At 38.5% G+C, this 19607-nt stretch overlaps 1 protein-coding gene across 1 annotated transcript; it reads right to left on the reverse strand.

Annotated features, from left to right (window-relative positions):
• Positions 1-17111: 17111 nt before the first annotated feature.
• On the reverse strand, positions 17112-19043 carry LOC107807654 (pathogenesis-related genes transcriptional activator PTI6). The gene has a single exon (XM_016632078.2). The coding sequence runs from the start codon at positions 18233-18235 to the stop codon at positions 17483-17485; it is 753 nt and encodes a 250-aa protein (XP_016487564.1). The 5' UTR covers positions 18236-19043; the 3' UTR covers positions 17112-17482.
• Positions 19044-19607: the final 564 nt, after the last annotated feature.

Below are 19607 nucleotides of genomic sequence, written 5' to 3' on the forward strand. Positions count from 1 at the left end.
GTGAGACAGTCAGGGACTATCTCGAGATTGTACTGGAAATGACCTGCGAAAGCCTGCGCCAGATCATCCCAAGTGTACCACCTACTGGAATCCTGTCTGGTATACCATTCTAGTGCAGATCCGCTCAGACTTTGGCCGAAATAAGCTATTAGCAGCTCATCTTTGCCGCCTGCCCCTCTCATTTTGCTACAGAATCCCCGCAAATGTTCCATGGGATCACCATACCCTTCATATAAATCAAACTTAGGCATCTTGAACCCAGCCGGGAGTTGGACGTCCGGGAAAGGGCATAGATCTTTGTAAGCTACGCTGACTTGGTTGCCCAAACCGTGTAGGTTCCTGAAGGACTGCTCTAGGCTTTTGAACTTTCTCAATACCTCATCCTGTTCAGGGGCTTTAACCGGCTTTTCAATCTCTGCCGGTACCTCCAAGTGCGGATTGTAGGCCTGTGGTTCGGGGGCATGGAATGTAGGCTCAGGGGGGTAGTACTGCGTATCGTGGGCCTGAAACAATGGCTCACTGGTCGTTCTTTGCAAGGTGGCTGATGTGGGTCCCACAAAAGTGGGAATATTGGGTGTTGGGAGAGGTTGATGGGGTGGTGGAGCTTGGGAATCATGAGGGCTTCTTTCTTGATGATAACGGGGATTTGGGAGGCTTGTTGAAGGGCCGGAGTGAGGGTATTCCGGTATGTGCCCCAGTGGTTCAGGGCTCTTTTGTGCTTTGGCTAAAGCTAGCTGCATTGCATTCATCTCTAGTCCCATCCTTTCAATCTTTTCCATCGCTTCTTTTAACAACTGGCTCATCGGCCTTTCTTCCTCGTTACTATTCTCTGAAGTAGTCATGTTTATTGCTACCGATCCTTTGGATCTGGTTTGGTAAGGGTGTGTTGCCAGAATTCTTTAACAACTAACTGTCTGGTTCAGACAACAACAAACTTTGTTAGCGTTAGAGTTTAACAGATTTGATCACAACACATAGAGGATGCAATGCTCCTAGGCAGTTAACCGTTTCTACATGCTTTGCTTCAAACAACATGCGTCATTCCGGCTTGCTCATTTTTGTACTTTGGGAAACCCGGTATTTTATTTTATTTTTGTATTTTCTTTTTCTCTCTTTTTTTTTCTTTCTTTCTTTATTAAAAGCGGTCAAATCTTATGGGGATTGCCTACGTATCATGTCCCCGCGCAAATCAGACCAGGCGTAGTTCTGCCTTAAAGTAAAGAAACATAAAATTCTTGTGAAATCATTAAATTCAACCTCAAAATTTTGCTATTACAAATTACTTCAAACAAGGAATAGCAATAGTACAGACTCCACAGTTCTTAACCCGTTTTGATTAAAAGAAAAGAAAACAACATATGGGAAAGAAACAAAGCCAAATAAACAAGACTTGATCAAAGATTAATTTTCCAACTTAGGGGCCCGCGAGGCATCATTCGGCCTTTCCGCGGCCCTTGGTGTGAGGTCCATCTGCAGGCTTTTCAATTCATTCATGATTCGGTGGACGCAGCCCATGATGGAAACAAGGAGGGTCTTCCAAGGCATTTGCTCGCATGCCAGGCATCTCATGTAGATGTAATGCCCAATCTCGTCGATCCTTCCTCGAATGTTGTCCCTTTCCGTGAACAACTGCCTTATCTGGCGGTTCTTTAATCCTAGTGTTTGCGCATTGTTGGCAAGTTGATCCTGGAACATCTCCATTTGTCTTTCCATTCTGGTCATTGCATCGTAACAGCGCCTTCTGTCGGCTTGGGCATCTCGTGTTTGCTTGAAGATCCGCTCTTGAAGAGTGGAATTCGTTTCCCTTAATGTCCCGATGCTCCGTTCATAATCCCTTATGACTTGTTGCAGGCGCTGCCTCCCGGCCATTGTACCTTTTGCCCACTTGGTCCACAATCTTGTTGTGCTAGCCTTGGATCTTTCCAAATCTTCCTAGCATTCCGCAACCTGATCCTTTAACCCCGCTATCAATCTTTTATCCGCCCGGCTTCTCAACTGGTTGTCGGCCTCCCTTTTCATCTTCCGGATCTAAGCTTTGAGGATCTCGCCTTCTCTGATTAATCTGTTCTTTTCTCCCTTGTGGGCAGCGGACTGTAATTGGCATTCAAACTTCATATCCTGAACTTGTTGCTTTAGTTTGCCTGTTTCGGCAAGATATTCCCGTTCTTTGGCCAACCAGCCCCACTGCTCTTGTGAAGACTTGGCAAATTCTTGCAGGTGAGGTCTTTTGGTCGGCCTTCCAGATGATGTCTCCCCTTTGTACCAGGCCTGATACCCGGGTGAAATTTCCCCTTTTGCCCGATTCACTACACAAGTATTCGCTTTTAAGTATTGACATTGGCTCCAAATTTGGCGAACCCTTGCTTCAGGAAACTGGCCATCGGGACTGATCTCAATCACCTGGGTTCTTAGATCCTCGTCTTTCGGCACTATCTGACACCTCCCAAGTTGCCTTAAAACCCGATGCGGCGCGTATGGTTGAATGCTCTTAAGTCCCATTAAGAGAAAATGGGGCCTGGCTGCTGGCATGTATATGACTTCGTCGATTAGTAACCATCCTAGCGCCCACTGTATTTGACTGGCTTCGAGGGTACGGAAATATGAGGTCCATGTCGTGACTCTTTCAGGTAGGTAGGTCTCATTAACTCTGGTATAGAACTCCTCTATGCAGGTCTTTTCAGCGGATCCATGACTCAGAAACTGGGCTCGGTGACATAGGTGTTCGGTCATCCACATTTGCAACAACAAATTGCAACCCTCGAAAAAGTTTCCCCCGGCTTTGCAAGACGTGAGAGCCCGGAACATATCAGATACTATCATGGGCGCCAACGTACTATCTTTCTGTGTGAGCAACGTACTGACGACCCCTGCTATCTTTATGTCAATATTCCCGTCTTTTCTTGGGAATACTAAGAGTCCTAAGAAAGTTATCATGAAAGCAATCCGTCTATGTTCTTCCCACTTTTGACGATTACTTTTGCTACACAACTGGTTTTCTGGCTTGTCGAATCCTCCTATGTGACCATATCTTTGGTATATGAAACTCATGGTGCAAAAACCTTTTGCCAAGTCAGGGTTATGAATTGTTCTGACTATCTTTAAGGAGTCCAGAAACCGGTGTATTGCTACAGCTCTTGGAGCAATCAGATATTTGTGCCTCAATGGAGTCTCAGCGCTGCCGATATACCCTGCTATTTCTTCTAAAGTTGGGGTAAGTTCAAAGTCCGAGAAGTGGAAGACATTGTGCGCAGGATCCCAGTGAGGGACTAGTGCCCTTATGATATCTCCTCGTGGCCTGATATCCAACAAACTCGTGAGGCCTTTCAGATATTTCTTGATTTCGTCATGCCCTTCTTTGCCTAAATCATTCCACCAAAGCCGCAATTGGAGGGGAATTTTATTCATGATTGCAAAGGGTTCATTTGGAGTCGTGCTCATTCTGCACATTTATTAATAAGATTTTAACAAACAAAACTTATTTTGATCAAAACAAAAAAAACATATGCTCACTTTCCTCAAGAGGATTTCTGAACACGACCTCTCAGCACTTCAGGGACGAAGATTTTTAAGGTTGTGTGAAAAAATAAGAATAAGTAGATGAACTAACTTCTTCTTCTTTTTTTTTTTGAATTTGTGAAAGAACTACTTTAAAAGGAGAAAGGAAATATTTTATTTTTTTTGGATTTTTGATTGATTTTCTTTTTTAAAAGAAAGACTTCTAAGATATATTTTTTTTTTTAATTTCCATTTGTTTGTTTTTTCTTATTCTAAAGGAAGAAGAAAATATTTTTCGGAATTTTACCTTTAATAAAAGAAATGCTTCTAAAAAATGTTTTTTTTTAATTTTGAATTTTCTTTTCAATTTTAAAAGAAGAAAAATATTTTCGGATAAATTGGGGGTCTAAAAACTTTTCTGAAAATTGGGGGTCTAAAAACTTTTCTAGACTTTTTGGCAAGATAAATATTTTTGCAACAAATAAAGACATATATATATTTTTTGGAAATAAAAACTTTTGGATATATATATATATTTGTGACAAATAATGAAAGACTCTTTTTTTTATTATTATTATTATTTTTTAAATTTTCATAAAAAAAACCATTTTAAAAATAAGACTCTTTTTAATTTTTTTTTATGACAAGACAAACTATATATTTCTATATTTTTTTAAAAAAAACAAAACAGAACAACGACTTTTTTTTTCTATTTTTCCTTTGCTTTTAATAAAACAAACTAATAAGAAGTTTTTTTTTCTCAAAATTTCGGCAGAGTTTTGACAGTATTTGGGTATTTGGTTTTTTTCAAAAATAAACAATCAATTCCCTAACCGCTATTTCCTTTTTTTTCAATTTCACAATATTCATAATATTCAAACACCGGTCAGCATGCGGGCACGAGACAAATAAATGCACAGAAAACAAATAGGATGCATCAGGATGGCCTTTTCATATCAGGTCGCTAGTCCTAGACGGACCCAACCCCTGTGTTGAGTCCCCTAAGTCAAATGCAACGTGATGCAAATAAGCGTTCCTACTAGGGATCCGGCATGAAGTCACGTTATTCTATGTTCAAAATCTGGGTCGGTGTTCTAGACAGTGTACCCGAGCGGACACCTCGAGCTGAGGAAGGAGCTCCTTTCCGGGAACCAAAAGGCCAGCCGGCTTAGAAACTTTCCAAGCCTCTTTTATTTAGGGTATGACACTAACAGAATAGGGAGTCTCAACCAGTACCCGGAGGTAAGAAGAGAAAGGTTTCGGCACAATTTATATACAGTTCAGATAATATCAAAGCGGTAAAAGCAGCATTTAGCACATTAGGCTCAAAACATGTAAAAATCAGATAAAGCCAAATATAACAATTTATCTAAGCTCGAATTTCTAACCCTGAACCAGTGGTTCTGGGTCCATAATCCCCAGCAGAGTCGCCAGAGCTGTCACACCTCCTTTTTATGCACCCGAGAGGGGTGCAAGGGAGTTTTTTCCAATTAAAGGACAATCGAAACGGGATTTGTTTATTTATTTTAGAGTCGCCACTTGAGAGATTTAGGGTGTCCCAAGTCACCAATTTTAATCCCGAATCGAGGAAAATAATGACTCCATATTACAGTCTGCGTACCAGAAATCCGGATAAGGAATTCTGTTAATCCGGGAGAAGGTGTTAGGCATTCCCGAGTTCCGTGGTTCTAGCACGGTCGCTCAACTGTCATATTCGGCTTGATTATCTGATTTTATGCAAGTATGAACTTATGTGCAAATTTTAACTTTTAACCGCTTTTATCATTTACTGTTATTTTTATCAAGAATTACAGCGTTGTGAAAATGTATCTCGAACCACGTTACAATCAATGTACCCGTGATTAGAAACACATTTCGACTCCGTTGAGATTTGGATTTGGGTCACATCAATGTGCACCCGAGTTTAAGAAGGTAAGATTTATTAAGGCGCGTCCTAAAGAGTCTAACGTATTGTTATTTTAGGAAGAGGCCGTGAAGGTTCATTAAACGGCCAAATCCAAAGTCTAGTCAATGGTTATGTATTTTATTGAGGGCCCCGGCGATTTGTGATTTATTTGGCGAGGCTCGTCTCATTTTTATTTTAAAGGATAAACCTATAGTGACTACATTTTTCTATTAAATTCGTCTCTAAAATAAAAGAAAATCTCTTAATTATTTACATGCTGAAAAACGTAACTTATTAGTTATTAGTTTACGGCTAATGCGAATGGAAAATTGCGATCGAGTTTGTACAAAGGAAAACTGCTTTCATTTTATATTCTGTTGTTCAATAATACTAGAACATGAGATTGACCATAATATCAAAACAGATTAATTATTCTCCGATTAATTTAAACTAACATTATTAGATGAAGAAACTATACATATGCAACTCTATTACACATTAATTAATCGGCTACATTTTTATACAAAAGAGAGAAAAATTAATATTCAAACACATATCAAAACAAAAGAATTCAACAGGAACAGGGGCCTGATTAATATTTCATTTCGCTTCAAGCCGAGAGTGTACAAATGTGTACCTGGAAACAGCAGTACAAGAACAAAAGAAGTAGGAGTCAGCAGCAATAATAACACGGCAACAGCAGGTTCAGCAACACCGCAAAACCAGTAACAACCAGTAGAATAACCCAGCAACGGATTGAAAAATTAGCAATGCCAAAGTGCAATCACAATCAAAGCAGAGAAGAGAAAAGATACGAGATGCAGTAGTTTCTGACTTTTGAATAACACTCGAAGAAAAGCAAACAGAATTGTTCGAGTGAAAGTTCAAATTGTCTTTCTCTTTTACTCTCAAAAAAACTCTCTCAAGTATAAAAGTATGTCAACTCTCAAGTGTAAAAAAATCTGTCAACTCTCCAAGTCTCTCTTAATTTTTAAGTTCTCTAAACTCTCTTTTCAGTCCGTGTTTTTTTTCAAATGTCAAGAATGACTCTATATATATAGCAAGACAAGTCTTCAATTCCCAACCCCAAATTATTTTCCCAATGGCATGCTTTGTCCCACTACTTAATGTTTTCTTTATTTTAAACTTTGTCCCCCATGCCTACATTAAATAAATACCACATTCCTAACCCATTACAATATGTCTCTCATGCCTACATTAAACAAGTACAAGATTCCTCCCCATTATGTTTTGTCTTGTCCCCCATTATATTAAACAAGTACATCAAAAACCCCACCCCATTATATTTTTCCCCCATGCTTAACATAAAGAATCAAAATAACGTTCAATTACCAAACTACCCCTCCGACCTTATTGCAATTACCCTTTTACCCCTGAACGGATTGCAATTTACCAAATTACCCACATCAGCTCTAAACACTCAATTAATCATAACTCAACCAAAATATAGCCAAGATGACCAATTTCTCAACAATCTTCAACAACAAATTACATGAACATGATGAACAACACAACTCAAAAATTAATGAAATGAATTAACCATATCGGGAACCAATCCTGGTTAATTTAGACCATCAATGGATGAATCAAAGAGACAACAATACAAACAACAATATGCATGATTCAAATTAAATCAACAAATCACAAACAAACATGAACTCACATTAAATCACTGGATTTAACATGAACTAAATATATTTTTGAACAACAAACATGACGGATTCAACATGACTCAAACAACACTAATAATTTCTGGAAAATACATAACACATGAAACAAATTGAAGAAATAATTAATTAAATTTCAATTTGAATCTAACAAACATTAAACTAACAAATATTCACTTAAACAATAATACAAACATGAAATAAACATGAAAAATAACTAATTAACTTCCATTTGAAATCTGAAAATTAATTCAACAAAAACACATGAACATGAACAAAACCAAAGATCAAATATCTACCGATTTTACATGAACAAAACAAACATTTGCCGATTTTAGATTCGAAAATATCAAAACAAAATACGGACAAAATAAAACTCAAAATCTACTAACCGGAGATGAACAACGACGAATTCGATTGTATGGACTGTTTCGACAAACCTCGAATGGGAATAAATCTGTCCGGACTCAACGACGAACTCACTTTCCTTGTAAACTTGACGAACTCAAAACTACGCTCGACGACCTCGACTGAAACTCGACCAAATGAAATGGTTGAATCTTGTTTTGGGACTGAAGGCGACGAGAAGAAGATGAAGGAGGCGATGGACGTAGCAACTGCTACAGTGACGACGGAGGAGCTGGACAGTAGCAGTGTAGAAGCAGCTGCGTTTGGTTGTGGCAAACCAAATGAAGGCAGAAGAAGCAGCGATGGAGACTAGCCATGGTTGTTCGATGAGGCAGCAACAGTCGACGCAGCAGCGCGAGCAGTCGACGCAGCAGCGTGGAGAAGATGGCGACGGGTTTGTTTAGACGTAACTAAGTTTGGACAATGCAGCAGTGGCTGCTCGAGTTCCGACGAAGGGGGTGACGACGATGCAGCTGGGGCAGTGAAGGAGATGAAGCAGTAGCATCATACAAAACATGGCATCCATGGCGATGGGTTTTCCTTCCATTTTGGCCGAGGGTTTTCCGGCGAACCAGCGGCGAAGCAGACGGGGAGGTCGACGTGGATGGTGGTGCTAAGGGCAGCCATGGATGAGCCTAAAGTTCTGAAGGTTTGGAGAAGAAGCCATGGGAGGTGTTCTTGAGTCTTTGGGAAGAAGAAAACCAAAAGGGTGGGGGGCGGATGAACTTTGGTCTTTTTTAGGGGTTTTTTTTATTTTTTTCTATTTTTTTGTTTTGTTTTGTGAAGAGGGGTGTTGGGTTAATGGGTTAATGGGGCGGACCGGGTCGACCCGGTCTAAAGTGGACTGGGTCATGGGGAAGATTGGGCAATTATTTGGGCCTGAGGTTGAAATTTGAAGAAGTGGCCCAATCCGATTTCTCTTTGTATTTTTGTTCTCTTTTCTTCTTTTATTTTTCTAAAACTAAAATTATAAAAATACTTAAATTATTATTAAGAACTAAATTAAGTTATAAAAGCGCAAATTAACTCTCAATAACAATTAACGCACAATTAAGTAATAATTAAGCATAAAATTGTTCATTTGGACATTAAATGCTAAAAATGCAAAAGATGCCTATTTTTGTAATTTTTAATTTTTGTAAAACTAATTTAATTACTAACAATTGTAGAATTAAATCCTACATGCAAAATGCGATATATTTTTATATTTTTTATTAATTTAACAAATAAGCAAACACATACAAATACAAATAATTATCCAAAAATACTCAAAATTGCACACCAAGGAAAATCATTTTATTTTGCATTTTTTGGGAGTAATTCTCATATAGGGCAAAAATCACGTGCTTACACTTTTCACTCACTTAGGCCCTATCAGAACTCACCTTATTCATCAATACAAAGTTAGAAAAATTTACTTATCATCAAGGACCGGGTTCATTAGGTTATAAACATCACTTATTCAGAATATGTAAAGCATAATATCTTTTCCCCCTTTTGGCACCATCGAAAAGTTGCATAAACAAAGTGTGAGTCCCAGAATTTTAACAATTACTCATGGCCACTGGGGAAACTGCAAGTGCAATCATGGATCAATCATCAGTAATTAGGCAAACATATTCAAACTATCAAGGAAATATTAACAGACAACAAGAGCAAAAACAGTAGATATCATTGATAGAAGATGTGTTGCTACCACAATCCACAAACAGAAAGCAAAAATATTCAAAACATGAGCAAAAAGAAAGAGAAATCTCTAATTTAGGTCATTAGTGGTACTAGACAGGTTCAGGAGATGAATGCTAGAAATCCTAAGGCTTGGGGAGCTAGAGGGTTGGTTTTGGGGCTTGAAGAAGATTCAACATATTTTGAAGAATGCCATCATTCTTCTCCTTTTCCTTGGTAAGCTCAGTTCTGAGAGCATCCCTCTCAGATTGAACCTCTGCTAAGCGAGCCTTCAGCCTAGCTATCTCAGCATCCTTGGCCCCACTTTCCTGAACTAGAGTCCTGACTTTACTGTTAATAGGTGACTTCTTGGATGAACCAAGTTCATTGGAAATGGCATTGACTAGATAGTTACAAGCAATCAAAGTATTAATGCCAAAATGGTCCCTACTTGTGGCTATTTCCCACTTCTTCAGAGGCACCTTGCACTGATCCAGAACAGTAGTCAGAATAAATCCATAAGGGGTGGCATGGGCCTTGGAGCCATTGATAACCCTGTCCAGTAGCTTGATGATGAATGCAGGCCAGTTGATTTGCCTTCCACTTTCAAGGCACTCCATCAGAACTAAGTCCATATAGTTAGCAATGTGCCTTCTTTCCTGCCTGGGCAGTAGGCACTTATTGACAAACTCAAAGAGGACTTTGTGTTGTGGCTTCATTTCACTCTTATGCAAAAACTTGGCCTCATTCACTTCTTCAACATCACAGAATCTCCAAGTATTTCAAGGGCAGGAGTAAGGGAATCCAGAATTGGCCATCTTTGCCTAGTGTAGTCATCATATCCCTCAGCAGGGATGTCAAGAATCTCTCCCAACTTCTCTGCATTGTTTGAACTCCTTTCACTTGGCTGGTGACTCTGCCATCCTTGACCTCTGCATTGGCCATGAATTTAATGATTTCATTCCTAGCTAGCCTTCCATCCATCTGAAGGACCATGTCCTTCCAGCCCTGAACAGCTAGTGCATCAACCAAACGAACCATTCCTGGTTCCACCAAGTCTTTCAGCAATCTACCCTTCAAAAATTTTCTTTTTCCAAACTTGGCCAGCTTGTCTTGTTCACCATCAGACTCACTCTCTTCTTCACCACTCCATTCCTCATCTTCAGCAATTCTAACAGGTTTGTTTTTCATTGCAGACCTTGTCCTCTTGGCTAATGAAGATTCAGCAGCCGTAGACCCGAATGAAGACTTCTTGGAAGGAGTCTTGGTCTTTTTAGGCTTGGGGGTCTGAACCTCCACAGTTGTGTGTTCCTCCTGATGGACCTGTTCCATCTCCTTAACATCAACAGCCTCAGAAGTCTTTGCAACCTTTGTTTTTCCTTTATCTATCCTCTTCTTCTTGCTTTCATCTAAAGCATTTTGTAACTCACTCTCACTCTGTTTCACCATACTTCTTGTGGCTCTCCCTTTCGGCAGGGGAATTTCAGTAGTTGTTGCTTTTCTTGATGTTCTTTGTAGTGCTTGGAATCTTGGGCGTTGGAGTTCTTCTTTTCTTGGGATTGTAACTAGCATCTACTTTCCTCAGAAGGTCTGCTAGGGTTTCTTTAACAGGTGAACAGGGTTCATCCACATGAGAACTCAAATTTACCAAACCCTCAGCAGCCTCCCCTGATCCACTTCCCCCTGTGTTCTTGCCACTTTCTCCCGCAATTTCTCCCTCAGCCCCACAAATTGCTGGTCTAATCACCTCAGATGTGGGTGACGAATCAACCACTTCTACCCCTGTTCCCCTGACATCACTGTTTGCACCCTCTCTCTCTTTTTCTTTTTTATTTTTATTTTTACCTCCTCTCCTTCTCAATTCTGGCATTTCCACATCTCTAACAGTCCCAACAAGAACAAACCTATTTTCGAGCGAGCATTTTGACACATCTTTTCTTAGGCTGGGGGTTTGTACTGGGTGGAGGAGGTGTGGAGGAACCAGAAGGGGATGGTAGTGGGGGAGTGTCTGGATTATCTTGAGGGTTCGACATTGTAACTGATGTCTTGAGAGAGTTTGTGAGTTAGGATTTTGGAAGAGAGAACAATTGAGAGTGAAATAGATTTTTAACGGTTTGGAATAATGAGGGTTGTAGAGGGTGATGATGGGTATTTAAAGAAAGAGACCTATTTAATGACTAACGGTAGCTTTTAACAGTCAATTAGAGGTCTAATCAACCTGAAATTTCAGGTTGAATGAACGCTTAAGCTTTCCTAGATTTTAGGCATTTTATGTGGTGAGAATTCTAATAGAGACGGAATTGGTTCAAAAATAAACGGATAGGATTTTCTGATGTTTTTGATCATAGGTGGGACTCTGCTCATGATTTCAATATTTATATTTCTAATTGTGCAGAGTATAAAAAACATACCTCATTATTCAGATGAACCAATACTGATGACCAGGTTCTTCATTTAGAATTCTCTTGATCATGCCTCAATTTACCAAAATACAAAAAAATTTGTTAGAGATCGGTGAGTCATATCAACACATGTAAAAGGAGTGTACTATTTACAATATGAAACTGAGTAAAACTAATCTAGATATTTACATAAGTTCCAGATTTCCTAGCCAATTTTTTTTTTTCGTTTTCCAATTTTTTTTTTCAATTTTTTTCATTGTGCATTCTGAGCTGGTCCCATTAGGTGATCTTAATCATCCCTAATTCTAACATATTCCTTTTAAAGCTTTCTCTACTTAGTGCTTTAGTAAAGATGTCAGCAATTTGTTTATCAGTAGTACAAAATTCTATAGTAATCAATCATTTCTCATAGTTGTCCCTTAAGAAGTGATGTCTAACATCTATGTGCTTAGTTCTCTTATGATAAACTGGGTTCTTGGTCATACTTATAGCACTAGTGTTATCACAAAAAATAGGGATGCAACCAACTTTAATGCCAAAATCCGTCAGCTGTTGTTTGATCCACAGCAGTTGAGCACAACAAGATGCAGCAGCAACATATTCAGCCTCAGCAGTGGATAAGACCACTGAATTCTGCTTTTTAGTGGCCCATGACACCAGACATGAACTAAGAAAATGAGCCATACCTGAGGTGTTTTTCCTATCCACAAGGAAACCTACATAATCAGCATCAGCATATCCTACTAGATTAAAGTTACTAACTTTAGGGTACCAAAGGCAAAGATCAGTAGTGCCTTTCAAATATCTCAGTATCCTCTTGACAGCGGTCAAGTGAGATTCCTTAGGATTTGCCTGAAAACGAGCACAAAGCCCTACACTGAAAACTATGTCAGGTCTGCTAGCAGTAAGATACAAAAGTGAACCAATCATAACCCGATACAACTTCTGATCAACATATGAACCAGGTTCATCTATGTCTAATTTAGTAGTATTGCAATGGGTGTATCTATTTTTTTTATTCATCCATTTTAAACTTCTTAATCAACTCTTTTGCATATTTCTGTTGATGGATCATGATTCCATTTGGGTTTTATTTGATCTGTAAGCCTAAGAAGAAGTTAATCTCACCCATCATACTCATTTCAAACTCACTCCCCATTAATTTAGTAAATTCCTTATTTGGTTTTTCAGTGGTTGCCCCAAAAATTATGTCATCGACATATATTGAACTACTAGTAGATCCTTACTTTTTTCCCTTAAGAATAGAGTGATGTCAATCTTACCTCTTTTGTATCCATGTTCAAGCAGGAATTTGGATAGGTATTCATACCATGCTCTAGGAGCCTGCTTCAGTCCATATAGGGCCTTGTCCAGTTTGTATACATGATCTGGACACTCCTTACTTTCAAACCCTGGAGGTTGTTTGACAAAGACTTCTTCCTTTAAGTAGCCATTTAGGAAGGCACTCTTCACATCCATTTGGTGAAAGGTAAATTTCATGTGTGCTGCAAAGGCTATGAGGAGTCTTATTGCCTCTAGTATTGCAACTAGAGTAAATGTCTCATCATAATCTATACCTTCCTATTGGCTATAACCTTGGAACACCAAAAGTGCCTTGTTCCTTGTAACCATTCCATCTTCATCAAGTTTGTTTCTGAAAACCCATTTAGTGCCAATAAGCTTGTAACCAGATGCCACACTTGACTTCTTTCAAACTGATTGAGTTCATCTTGTATTGCATTCACCTAGTCTGCATCCTGCAAAGCTTCAGCAACATTTTTAGGTTCAATAAGAGATAAGAATGCATCAAAAGCACACAGATTCTTTAATTGAGATCTGGTTTTAACTCCAGAAGTTGGATCGGTAAGGATGTTCTCAATGGGATGAGAACTTTGATACTTGTAAGGTTTCACAACCAACTGATTTCTGTTTGGAATTTCTTCCATGTTATGTTGCTGAGGAACAGGCTCATGGACAGGTTCTATTTGGGAGTTAGATTCACTTCGTCTTTGTTCAGTTCCCCCTGTCAGGTTGCCCTGGATGGAAGAACATGTTCCTTCTTTTGGTGCAACTTCAGCTTGAGCTGTGACTTCACTCAATTCTTTTACCAGCCCAATAGCTGCATCGTCATGTTCCTGTCTCTCAGAAAGAATGTTAGTTTCATCAAAAACTACATGTACACTTTCTTCTACACACAAAGTTCTTTTGTTGTACACTTTATAAGCTTTGCTATGTGAAGAATATCCCAAGAATACTCCCTCATCACTTATGGGATCAAACTTACCTAGGGAGTCCTTTCCATTATTGTACACAAAGCACTTGCATCCAAATGCCCTAATATGGGATATATTTGGTTTTCTCCCTTTAAGTAACTCATAGGGAGTCTTCTCTACAAGAGGTCTAGTCATGCACCTATTAATGATGTAATATACAGTATTTACAGCCTCTGCCCAGAACCTATGTGGCAGTTTACTAGAAAGAAGCATAGTCCTAGCCATATCTTCAAGAGTCCTATTTTTTCTTTCAACTATTCCATTTTGTTGAGGAGTCCTAGGGGCAGAGAAATTATGATCTATACCACGCTCATCACAAAATTCAGCAAACTTAGCATTTTCAAATTCAGTTCCATGATCAGACCTAATTGATGCAAGTTGATTACCTAGTTGTTTCTGAGTTTTTCTAACAAAGGCAGTAAACATGTCGAATGCTTCATCCTTAGATGTTAAAAATAATACCCAAGTAAACCTAGAGTAATCATCAATAGGCACCATCACATATTTCTTACCACATCTGCTCAATGTTCTGATTGGACCACAAAGATCCATATGAACCAGTTTCATCGACCTGGTCGTGCTTCCCACTTTCTTGCTTTTAAAAGAAGATCTTAGCTGTTTCTCCCTTACACAGGCCTCACAAACTTTATCTTCCTTGAACTTGATGTTAGGTAACCCTATCACCAGGTCTTTGGAGACTAATTTGTTGAGTTGATTTAGACTTGCATGACCAAGTCTTTTGTGTCATAGGAGGGGATCATTGTCCAACACAATTAAGCAAGTGAGTTCGTTTTCTGAAAGAGTAGACAAATCTACAATGTAAATATTGTTAACTCCCTTTTCCTGCAAAACAATCTTGTCAGTGGTAAGATTAATCACAAAATATTTGGTCGAGTTGAATGCTACCAGGTTACTTTTGTCACACAGTTGTGATACACTGATTAGGCTATATTTTAAGCCATCTATCAAGTAGACATTCTCAATAGAATGTGAGTCTATCTTACCTACCTTTCCAACCCCAATGATCTCACATTTCTTTCCATTTCCAAAGGAGACATTACCTCCTTTTAGGTCCTCAAGTGAAAGGAACTGGTTTTTACTTCCAGTCATATGCTTTGAGCAGCCACTATCCATGTACCATATTTGGTTACTTCCCTTCACTTGGATCTGCAAAACAAAATCAGGGATTAATCTTATGTACTCAAACTAGTTTGGGTCCCTTTCTATAGGCAAATGGGTGAATTAAATTCCTTTTAACCCATCCAGGCAATCTATTTTTCTCTTGAATAAAGATTTTGTTCTTTTGACTGGCCTTTTCTTTTGCATTACATTCACTTTTGTAATGACCAGTTTTGCCACAGTGTGTGCAGATTTTGTTCTCAGGAAGTGTGATGTACTTGCTTTTGGGATCCCACTTAGGTGCTGGGGTCTCATAGCCAAGTCCTCTCTTATTGCTACTGTGGTGCTCTTGTAGGCAAGATAGTGAATCAGAGGACTTATTCCATTAGCAAGTTCTGTCTAGTTCATGCTTCATCTTGCCTAGATCTTCTTTTAGGACTCTTATCTGCTCATCTCTCTTGTACAACTCATCCTTCATTTTTCCTAGATTTTCTTCTAAGGTGAGATATGTATGATCAGCTTTCTTTTTACCTGTTCCTAATTTCAGTTTTTGATTTTCAGATCTAAGTTCTAAGACAGTGCTGTCAAGTTCAAGAACCTGGTTCTTCAACTCAGTATTTTTACTGTCACTTTCACTTGCCCTGAGTTCCATATTTTTACACTTGGCTTTTAAGATCACACATTCCCTAGACAGCTGTTTGTTCTCATTGTTTATGACCTGAGACTCATCAATGAAGTCTAGAAATAATTCAGATAGCTTTTCTTTTGACAAAAAATTAATCTTGTCTTTGAGATGAATCACATTTATCTCTTGTTCATCGTCTGATTCTCCAATAGTCATAAGTGCTTGTTCATCTCCAGCTTCATCTTCTGAATCCTCATTTGAGCTCTCTCACAAGCAGCAACCATAGCCTTTGTTGATTATTTGTTCTTCTTGAGTTGAACCTGTTCCTTCTTCTTGTTTCTTCGTTCAGCCCTTTCTTTCTTCCATTCAATTTCCCACTGAGGACAATTCTTGATCATGTGGTCAATCTTGCCACATTTGTAGCAGCCCTCGTTGGTCTGTTTTTCAGGGGGCCTTGGTTTGTTGAAGGTTGCACCTCTTGAAGAACCCTTTCCTCTCATTAGGTACTTCTTGAAATCCCTTGTGATCATAGCCATTTCATCATCCTCCAAGTCAGCACCTTCAGCTATTCTTAGAGTCATGCTTTTTTCCTTCTTGGGTGCATCCATCTTCATGGTTTGCCTTCTCAGTTCATGTTATCGCTAAATGATCTTTAACGACGGGATTGTAATCCGGCCGTTTAACTTTTAACGTCGGAATTTTTAACGACCGGTGATGATCGAATTTTTTCTGGCCATTAACAACTTATAACGATCGGATTTGGACTTAAACGACCAAATTTTCCATCGCTAAAGGCCTATGTTCTTGTAGTATTATTCATGGGTGGGGCAAACTTCATAATTCTTGTACGTATTCGGAATATCTAAAAACAAATTTAATCTACTATGCTTCAACTTCTAAGTAATTATAACTAACAACAAATAAAAATTATCGATCAGATTGAAATAGAAAAGGAACTTATGCACCAGTAGAGTGAATAAAAGAGGAAATGAATAAAACAGTGCCCAAAAAATAAACGAGTTCAAGTTCAGTGGACCAGTAGAGTGTGTATATATTTTATATCATCATTATTAACCTAGCGTACAATAATAGATAATATTTCAATATAAATTTCATATGATCTTTTGAAGAAGTAATAACTTATTATATCCAATTAAATTAGAGAAATATATAATTTTTAGCTGCTATCTTGCAACCTAAAATATTTTTTTTCTATAACGTGTACAGTATTAATTAATTTAAATAAAACAGAAATAGTGTGGAGCCCATGCAAAAGATACTAGACAAGGAGTATGCCACATGGCGTGGGCGTGGGATAAGAACCCGAATGAATGGAATTAAGAAGTCCCCCGTGCTCGTAATTTTCAAAACTCGTGTTGGCTTTAGAAACTAACTTACCCAATCAATTTGGCGTTTTAGCCAGCTAGTCACCCACTATAGCAAAGTGTTCATTCATGAAAACCACATAAATTCCAAATAATAATTACAAAATATATGCTACTTGCAACAAAATACCACTGAGTATTATGCACTTTCTTTATTGGACATCCACATTATATTATAATATCATAAGATAATAAATATCACTCTCACTTTTCAACGCTTAAGCGTGATAATCAAGAAATATCACTCTCGAACACTCTTCTTATACCAAATAATACAGACCCCACTTTCCACTCTTGTCATAATTAATAATTTATCTTAATAATTTAAACAAGTCGTTTTACAATTTCCTATATGTATATAATTGACCATAAAAAGAAATTGAAATATCCCTCACAAAAATCGCCGTATGATTTCCGATGTATACTACTACTGTACTACTATGCACACTATATTGCCGCCAAAAATAATCCACGTCACCGATTCATTTCTTCAAATGACGAAATTGCCCCTCACGATTATCTTACTTCGAGGGCAAAATCGTCGAAGTCAAACTCGCTGAATTCCTCGGCGAAATATTTCTCCGACATTCCAAATCCCGTTAGACCAAAAGGGGAGTCAATTTCGAAACCGAACGCGTCCACTTCGCTAAACCCTAGGCTGCCATCGAACGGTCCAAAATCATCGGAACGGAGAACGGACGTCGGCGATAAAGCCACGTCCTTTGAAGAAACTTCAGTCTTCGCTGCGCTGACGATAATAGACTCCGCCTCCGTCGTTTCAATCGCCGGCGAGACTAATGGAAAGTTGGTAACGGCGTCGGGACCTTTAAGCATAACGGCAGCTCTGTCGTAGACGGTGGCTGCTTCCTCCGGCGTGTCGTAAGTTCCTAACCAGACACGTTTCCCACGTGTAGGGTCACGAATCTCGGCGGCCCAGCGACCCCATGGTCTCTGACGGACGCCTCTGTATTTTTTCCGGCTGCTGACGTCACTATCCGATGAAGGCAAACACCGTTTCCTGCTACTTTGTTGAGGTTGAGAGTCTTGCTTTGGTGACTCCGGTAGCAGTGTAAAGTTGATTTGAGTTACATATCTCTTCACTCTTCGTACCATAAATTGATCGTCTTCGTCGTCGGATGAATCCGTTGCATCACCGTCCGTAAGTATAATTCGAACAACTTTTTGTGGGTTCTTCATGTTCAGCTCATGAACTTGCTTGTTTGTAGTAACCAAGTGTTCAGAGAATTTTACTGGTGGTTGTAAAATCATGTTGTTAAAAAAAAAAAAATCTGGGGTCTAACCAAAAGAGGTGAAGTGGAGGTGAGCAGTAGAGAGGGATGAATTTATGGAAAGAGATGAAGAGAGACAGAGGGGGGACAAATGGACATAAGTACCAACCAAGAGGGGGAAGGACTTTAATTTAAAGGAGTAAATAGTTAGAGAAACAAGAGTAAAAGCACAAGGAGTGAGTGAGGGTACTAAGGACTGGCACTGTACTATTATGATGGAGGGTTAGTTGAACAAAAAAGAAGAAAAGTTGATGGTAGGAAAAAGCTAAGAGCTTACTGTGCAGGTTTTGGCGGGAACAAACCACTAACACGATCCTAGCTAAAACTCTGAACCTACACTGGATCGGAGCTGCAGGACATTTACACAGAAAAGGAGTGAGAGAAGAGTTCCAAGGTCTAAAGAGAAAAGACTAGTGCTTCTTCTCAACTCAAATATATAATGCACGCCAGTTTCAACTTTTTGCAAATTGGTGCCCCGGATTGGATCCAATCGGTTTCGATATTTCTTTTTTTCTTTTTTCTTCTTTAAGCATATTTAAAATGAAGCCCTATTCAAGATTTAAATTTGATGGTCTCAATCCTTATATTATTATTGAACTCGTCATATTTTTAATTATGAGTCAAATATTTAATATTTAGATTATACATATTGGAAATGCTTAAGTTTTTACTAAATCCATTATAGGTTTAAATATATAGGTCCAAAATTTAATATTTTTAATAATAACATATACTCCCTTTTTTTCATATTAGATGAGGTAGTTTGACTCGGTACGGAGTTTAAGGGAAAAAAAGAAGATTTTTGAAACTTGTGGTCTTAAAAGCTTAAGGGTAAAAAGTTTGTGGAGTCATGATATTTGTGTGGCTATAAAAGTTTCTCATTAATGGTAAATGGGTAAAATGAAAGAGTTTAAAGTTGAATTATTTTCAAATTTAGAAATGTGTCATTTGTTTTGGAACAGACTAAAAAGGAAAGTACCTCATCTAATATGAAACGAAGGGAGTATATATAACATACTCGGTTAGAAATAATTAGTTTAGGCTAACCTAATTACTATATGCTACACAGGGGCGGCCCAACGAGTTTGTGGCCTAAAGCCAAACTTTACGAGGGGCCTCAATTTTTTTTTTTAAAAAAAATATTTATTTATTTGAAGTCTATTTTTCTAGCTAACTTAGATACAAAGTTATTAATAGTTTTCTTTTAATCAATAACTCCTAATAAGTCTTTCTTTATTGACAATATAGCTAATCCATTTAACTTTTCTCGAGATATTATTGATCTTGGGTAAGATGTTATCAATTTTAATTTTGAAAACTTCTTTCTGGTGAAGCGCCGGTAGCCCGTTTGG

The sequence above is a fragment of the Nicotiana tabacum genome, chromosome 10 (genome assembly GCF_000715075.1).
Source record: "Nicotiana tabacum cultivar K326 chromosome 10, ASM71507v2, whole genome shotgun sequence".
In the NCBI taxonomy this organism is placed as follows: Eukaryota; Viridiplantae; Streptophyta; class Magnoliopsida; order Solanales; family Solanaceae; genus Nicotiana; species Nicotiana tabacum.

Excerpts from the sequence above, each read along its gene's own strand:
- LOC107807654 (XM_016632078.2), bottom strand. The coding sequence starts at position 18,235 with ATGATTTTACAACCACCAGTAAAATTCTCTGAACACTTGGTTACTACA.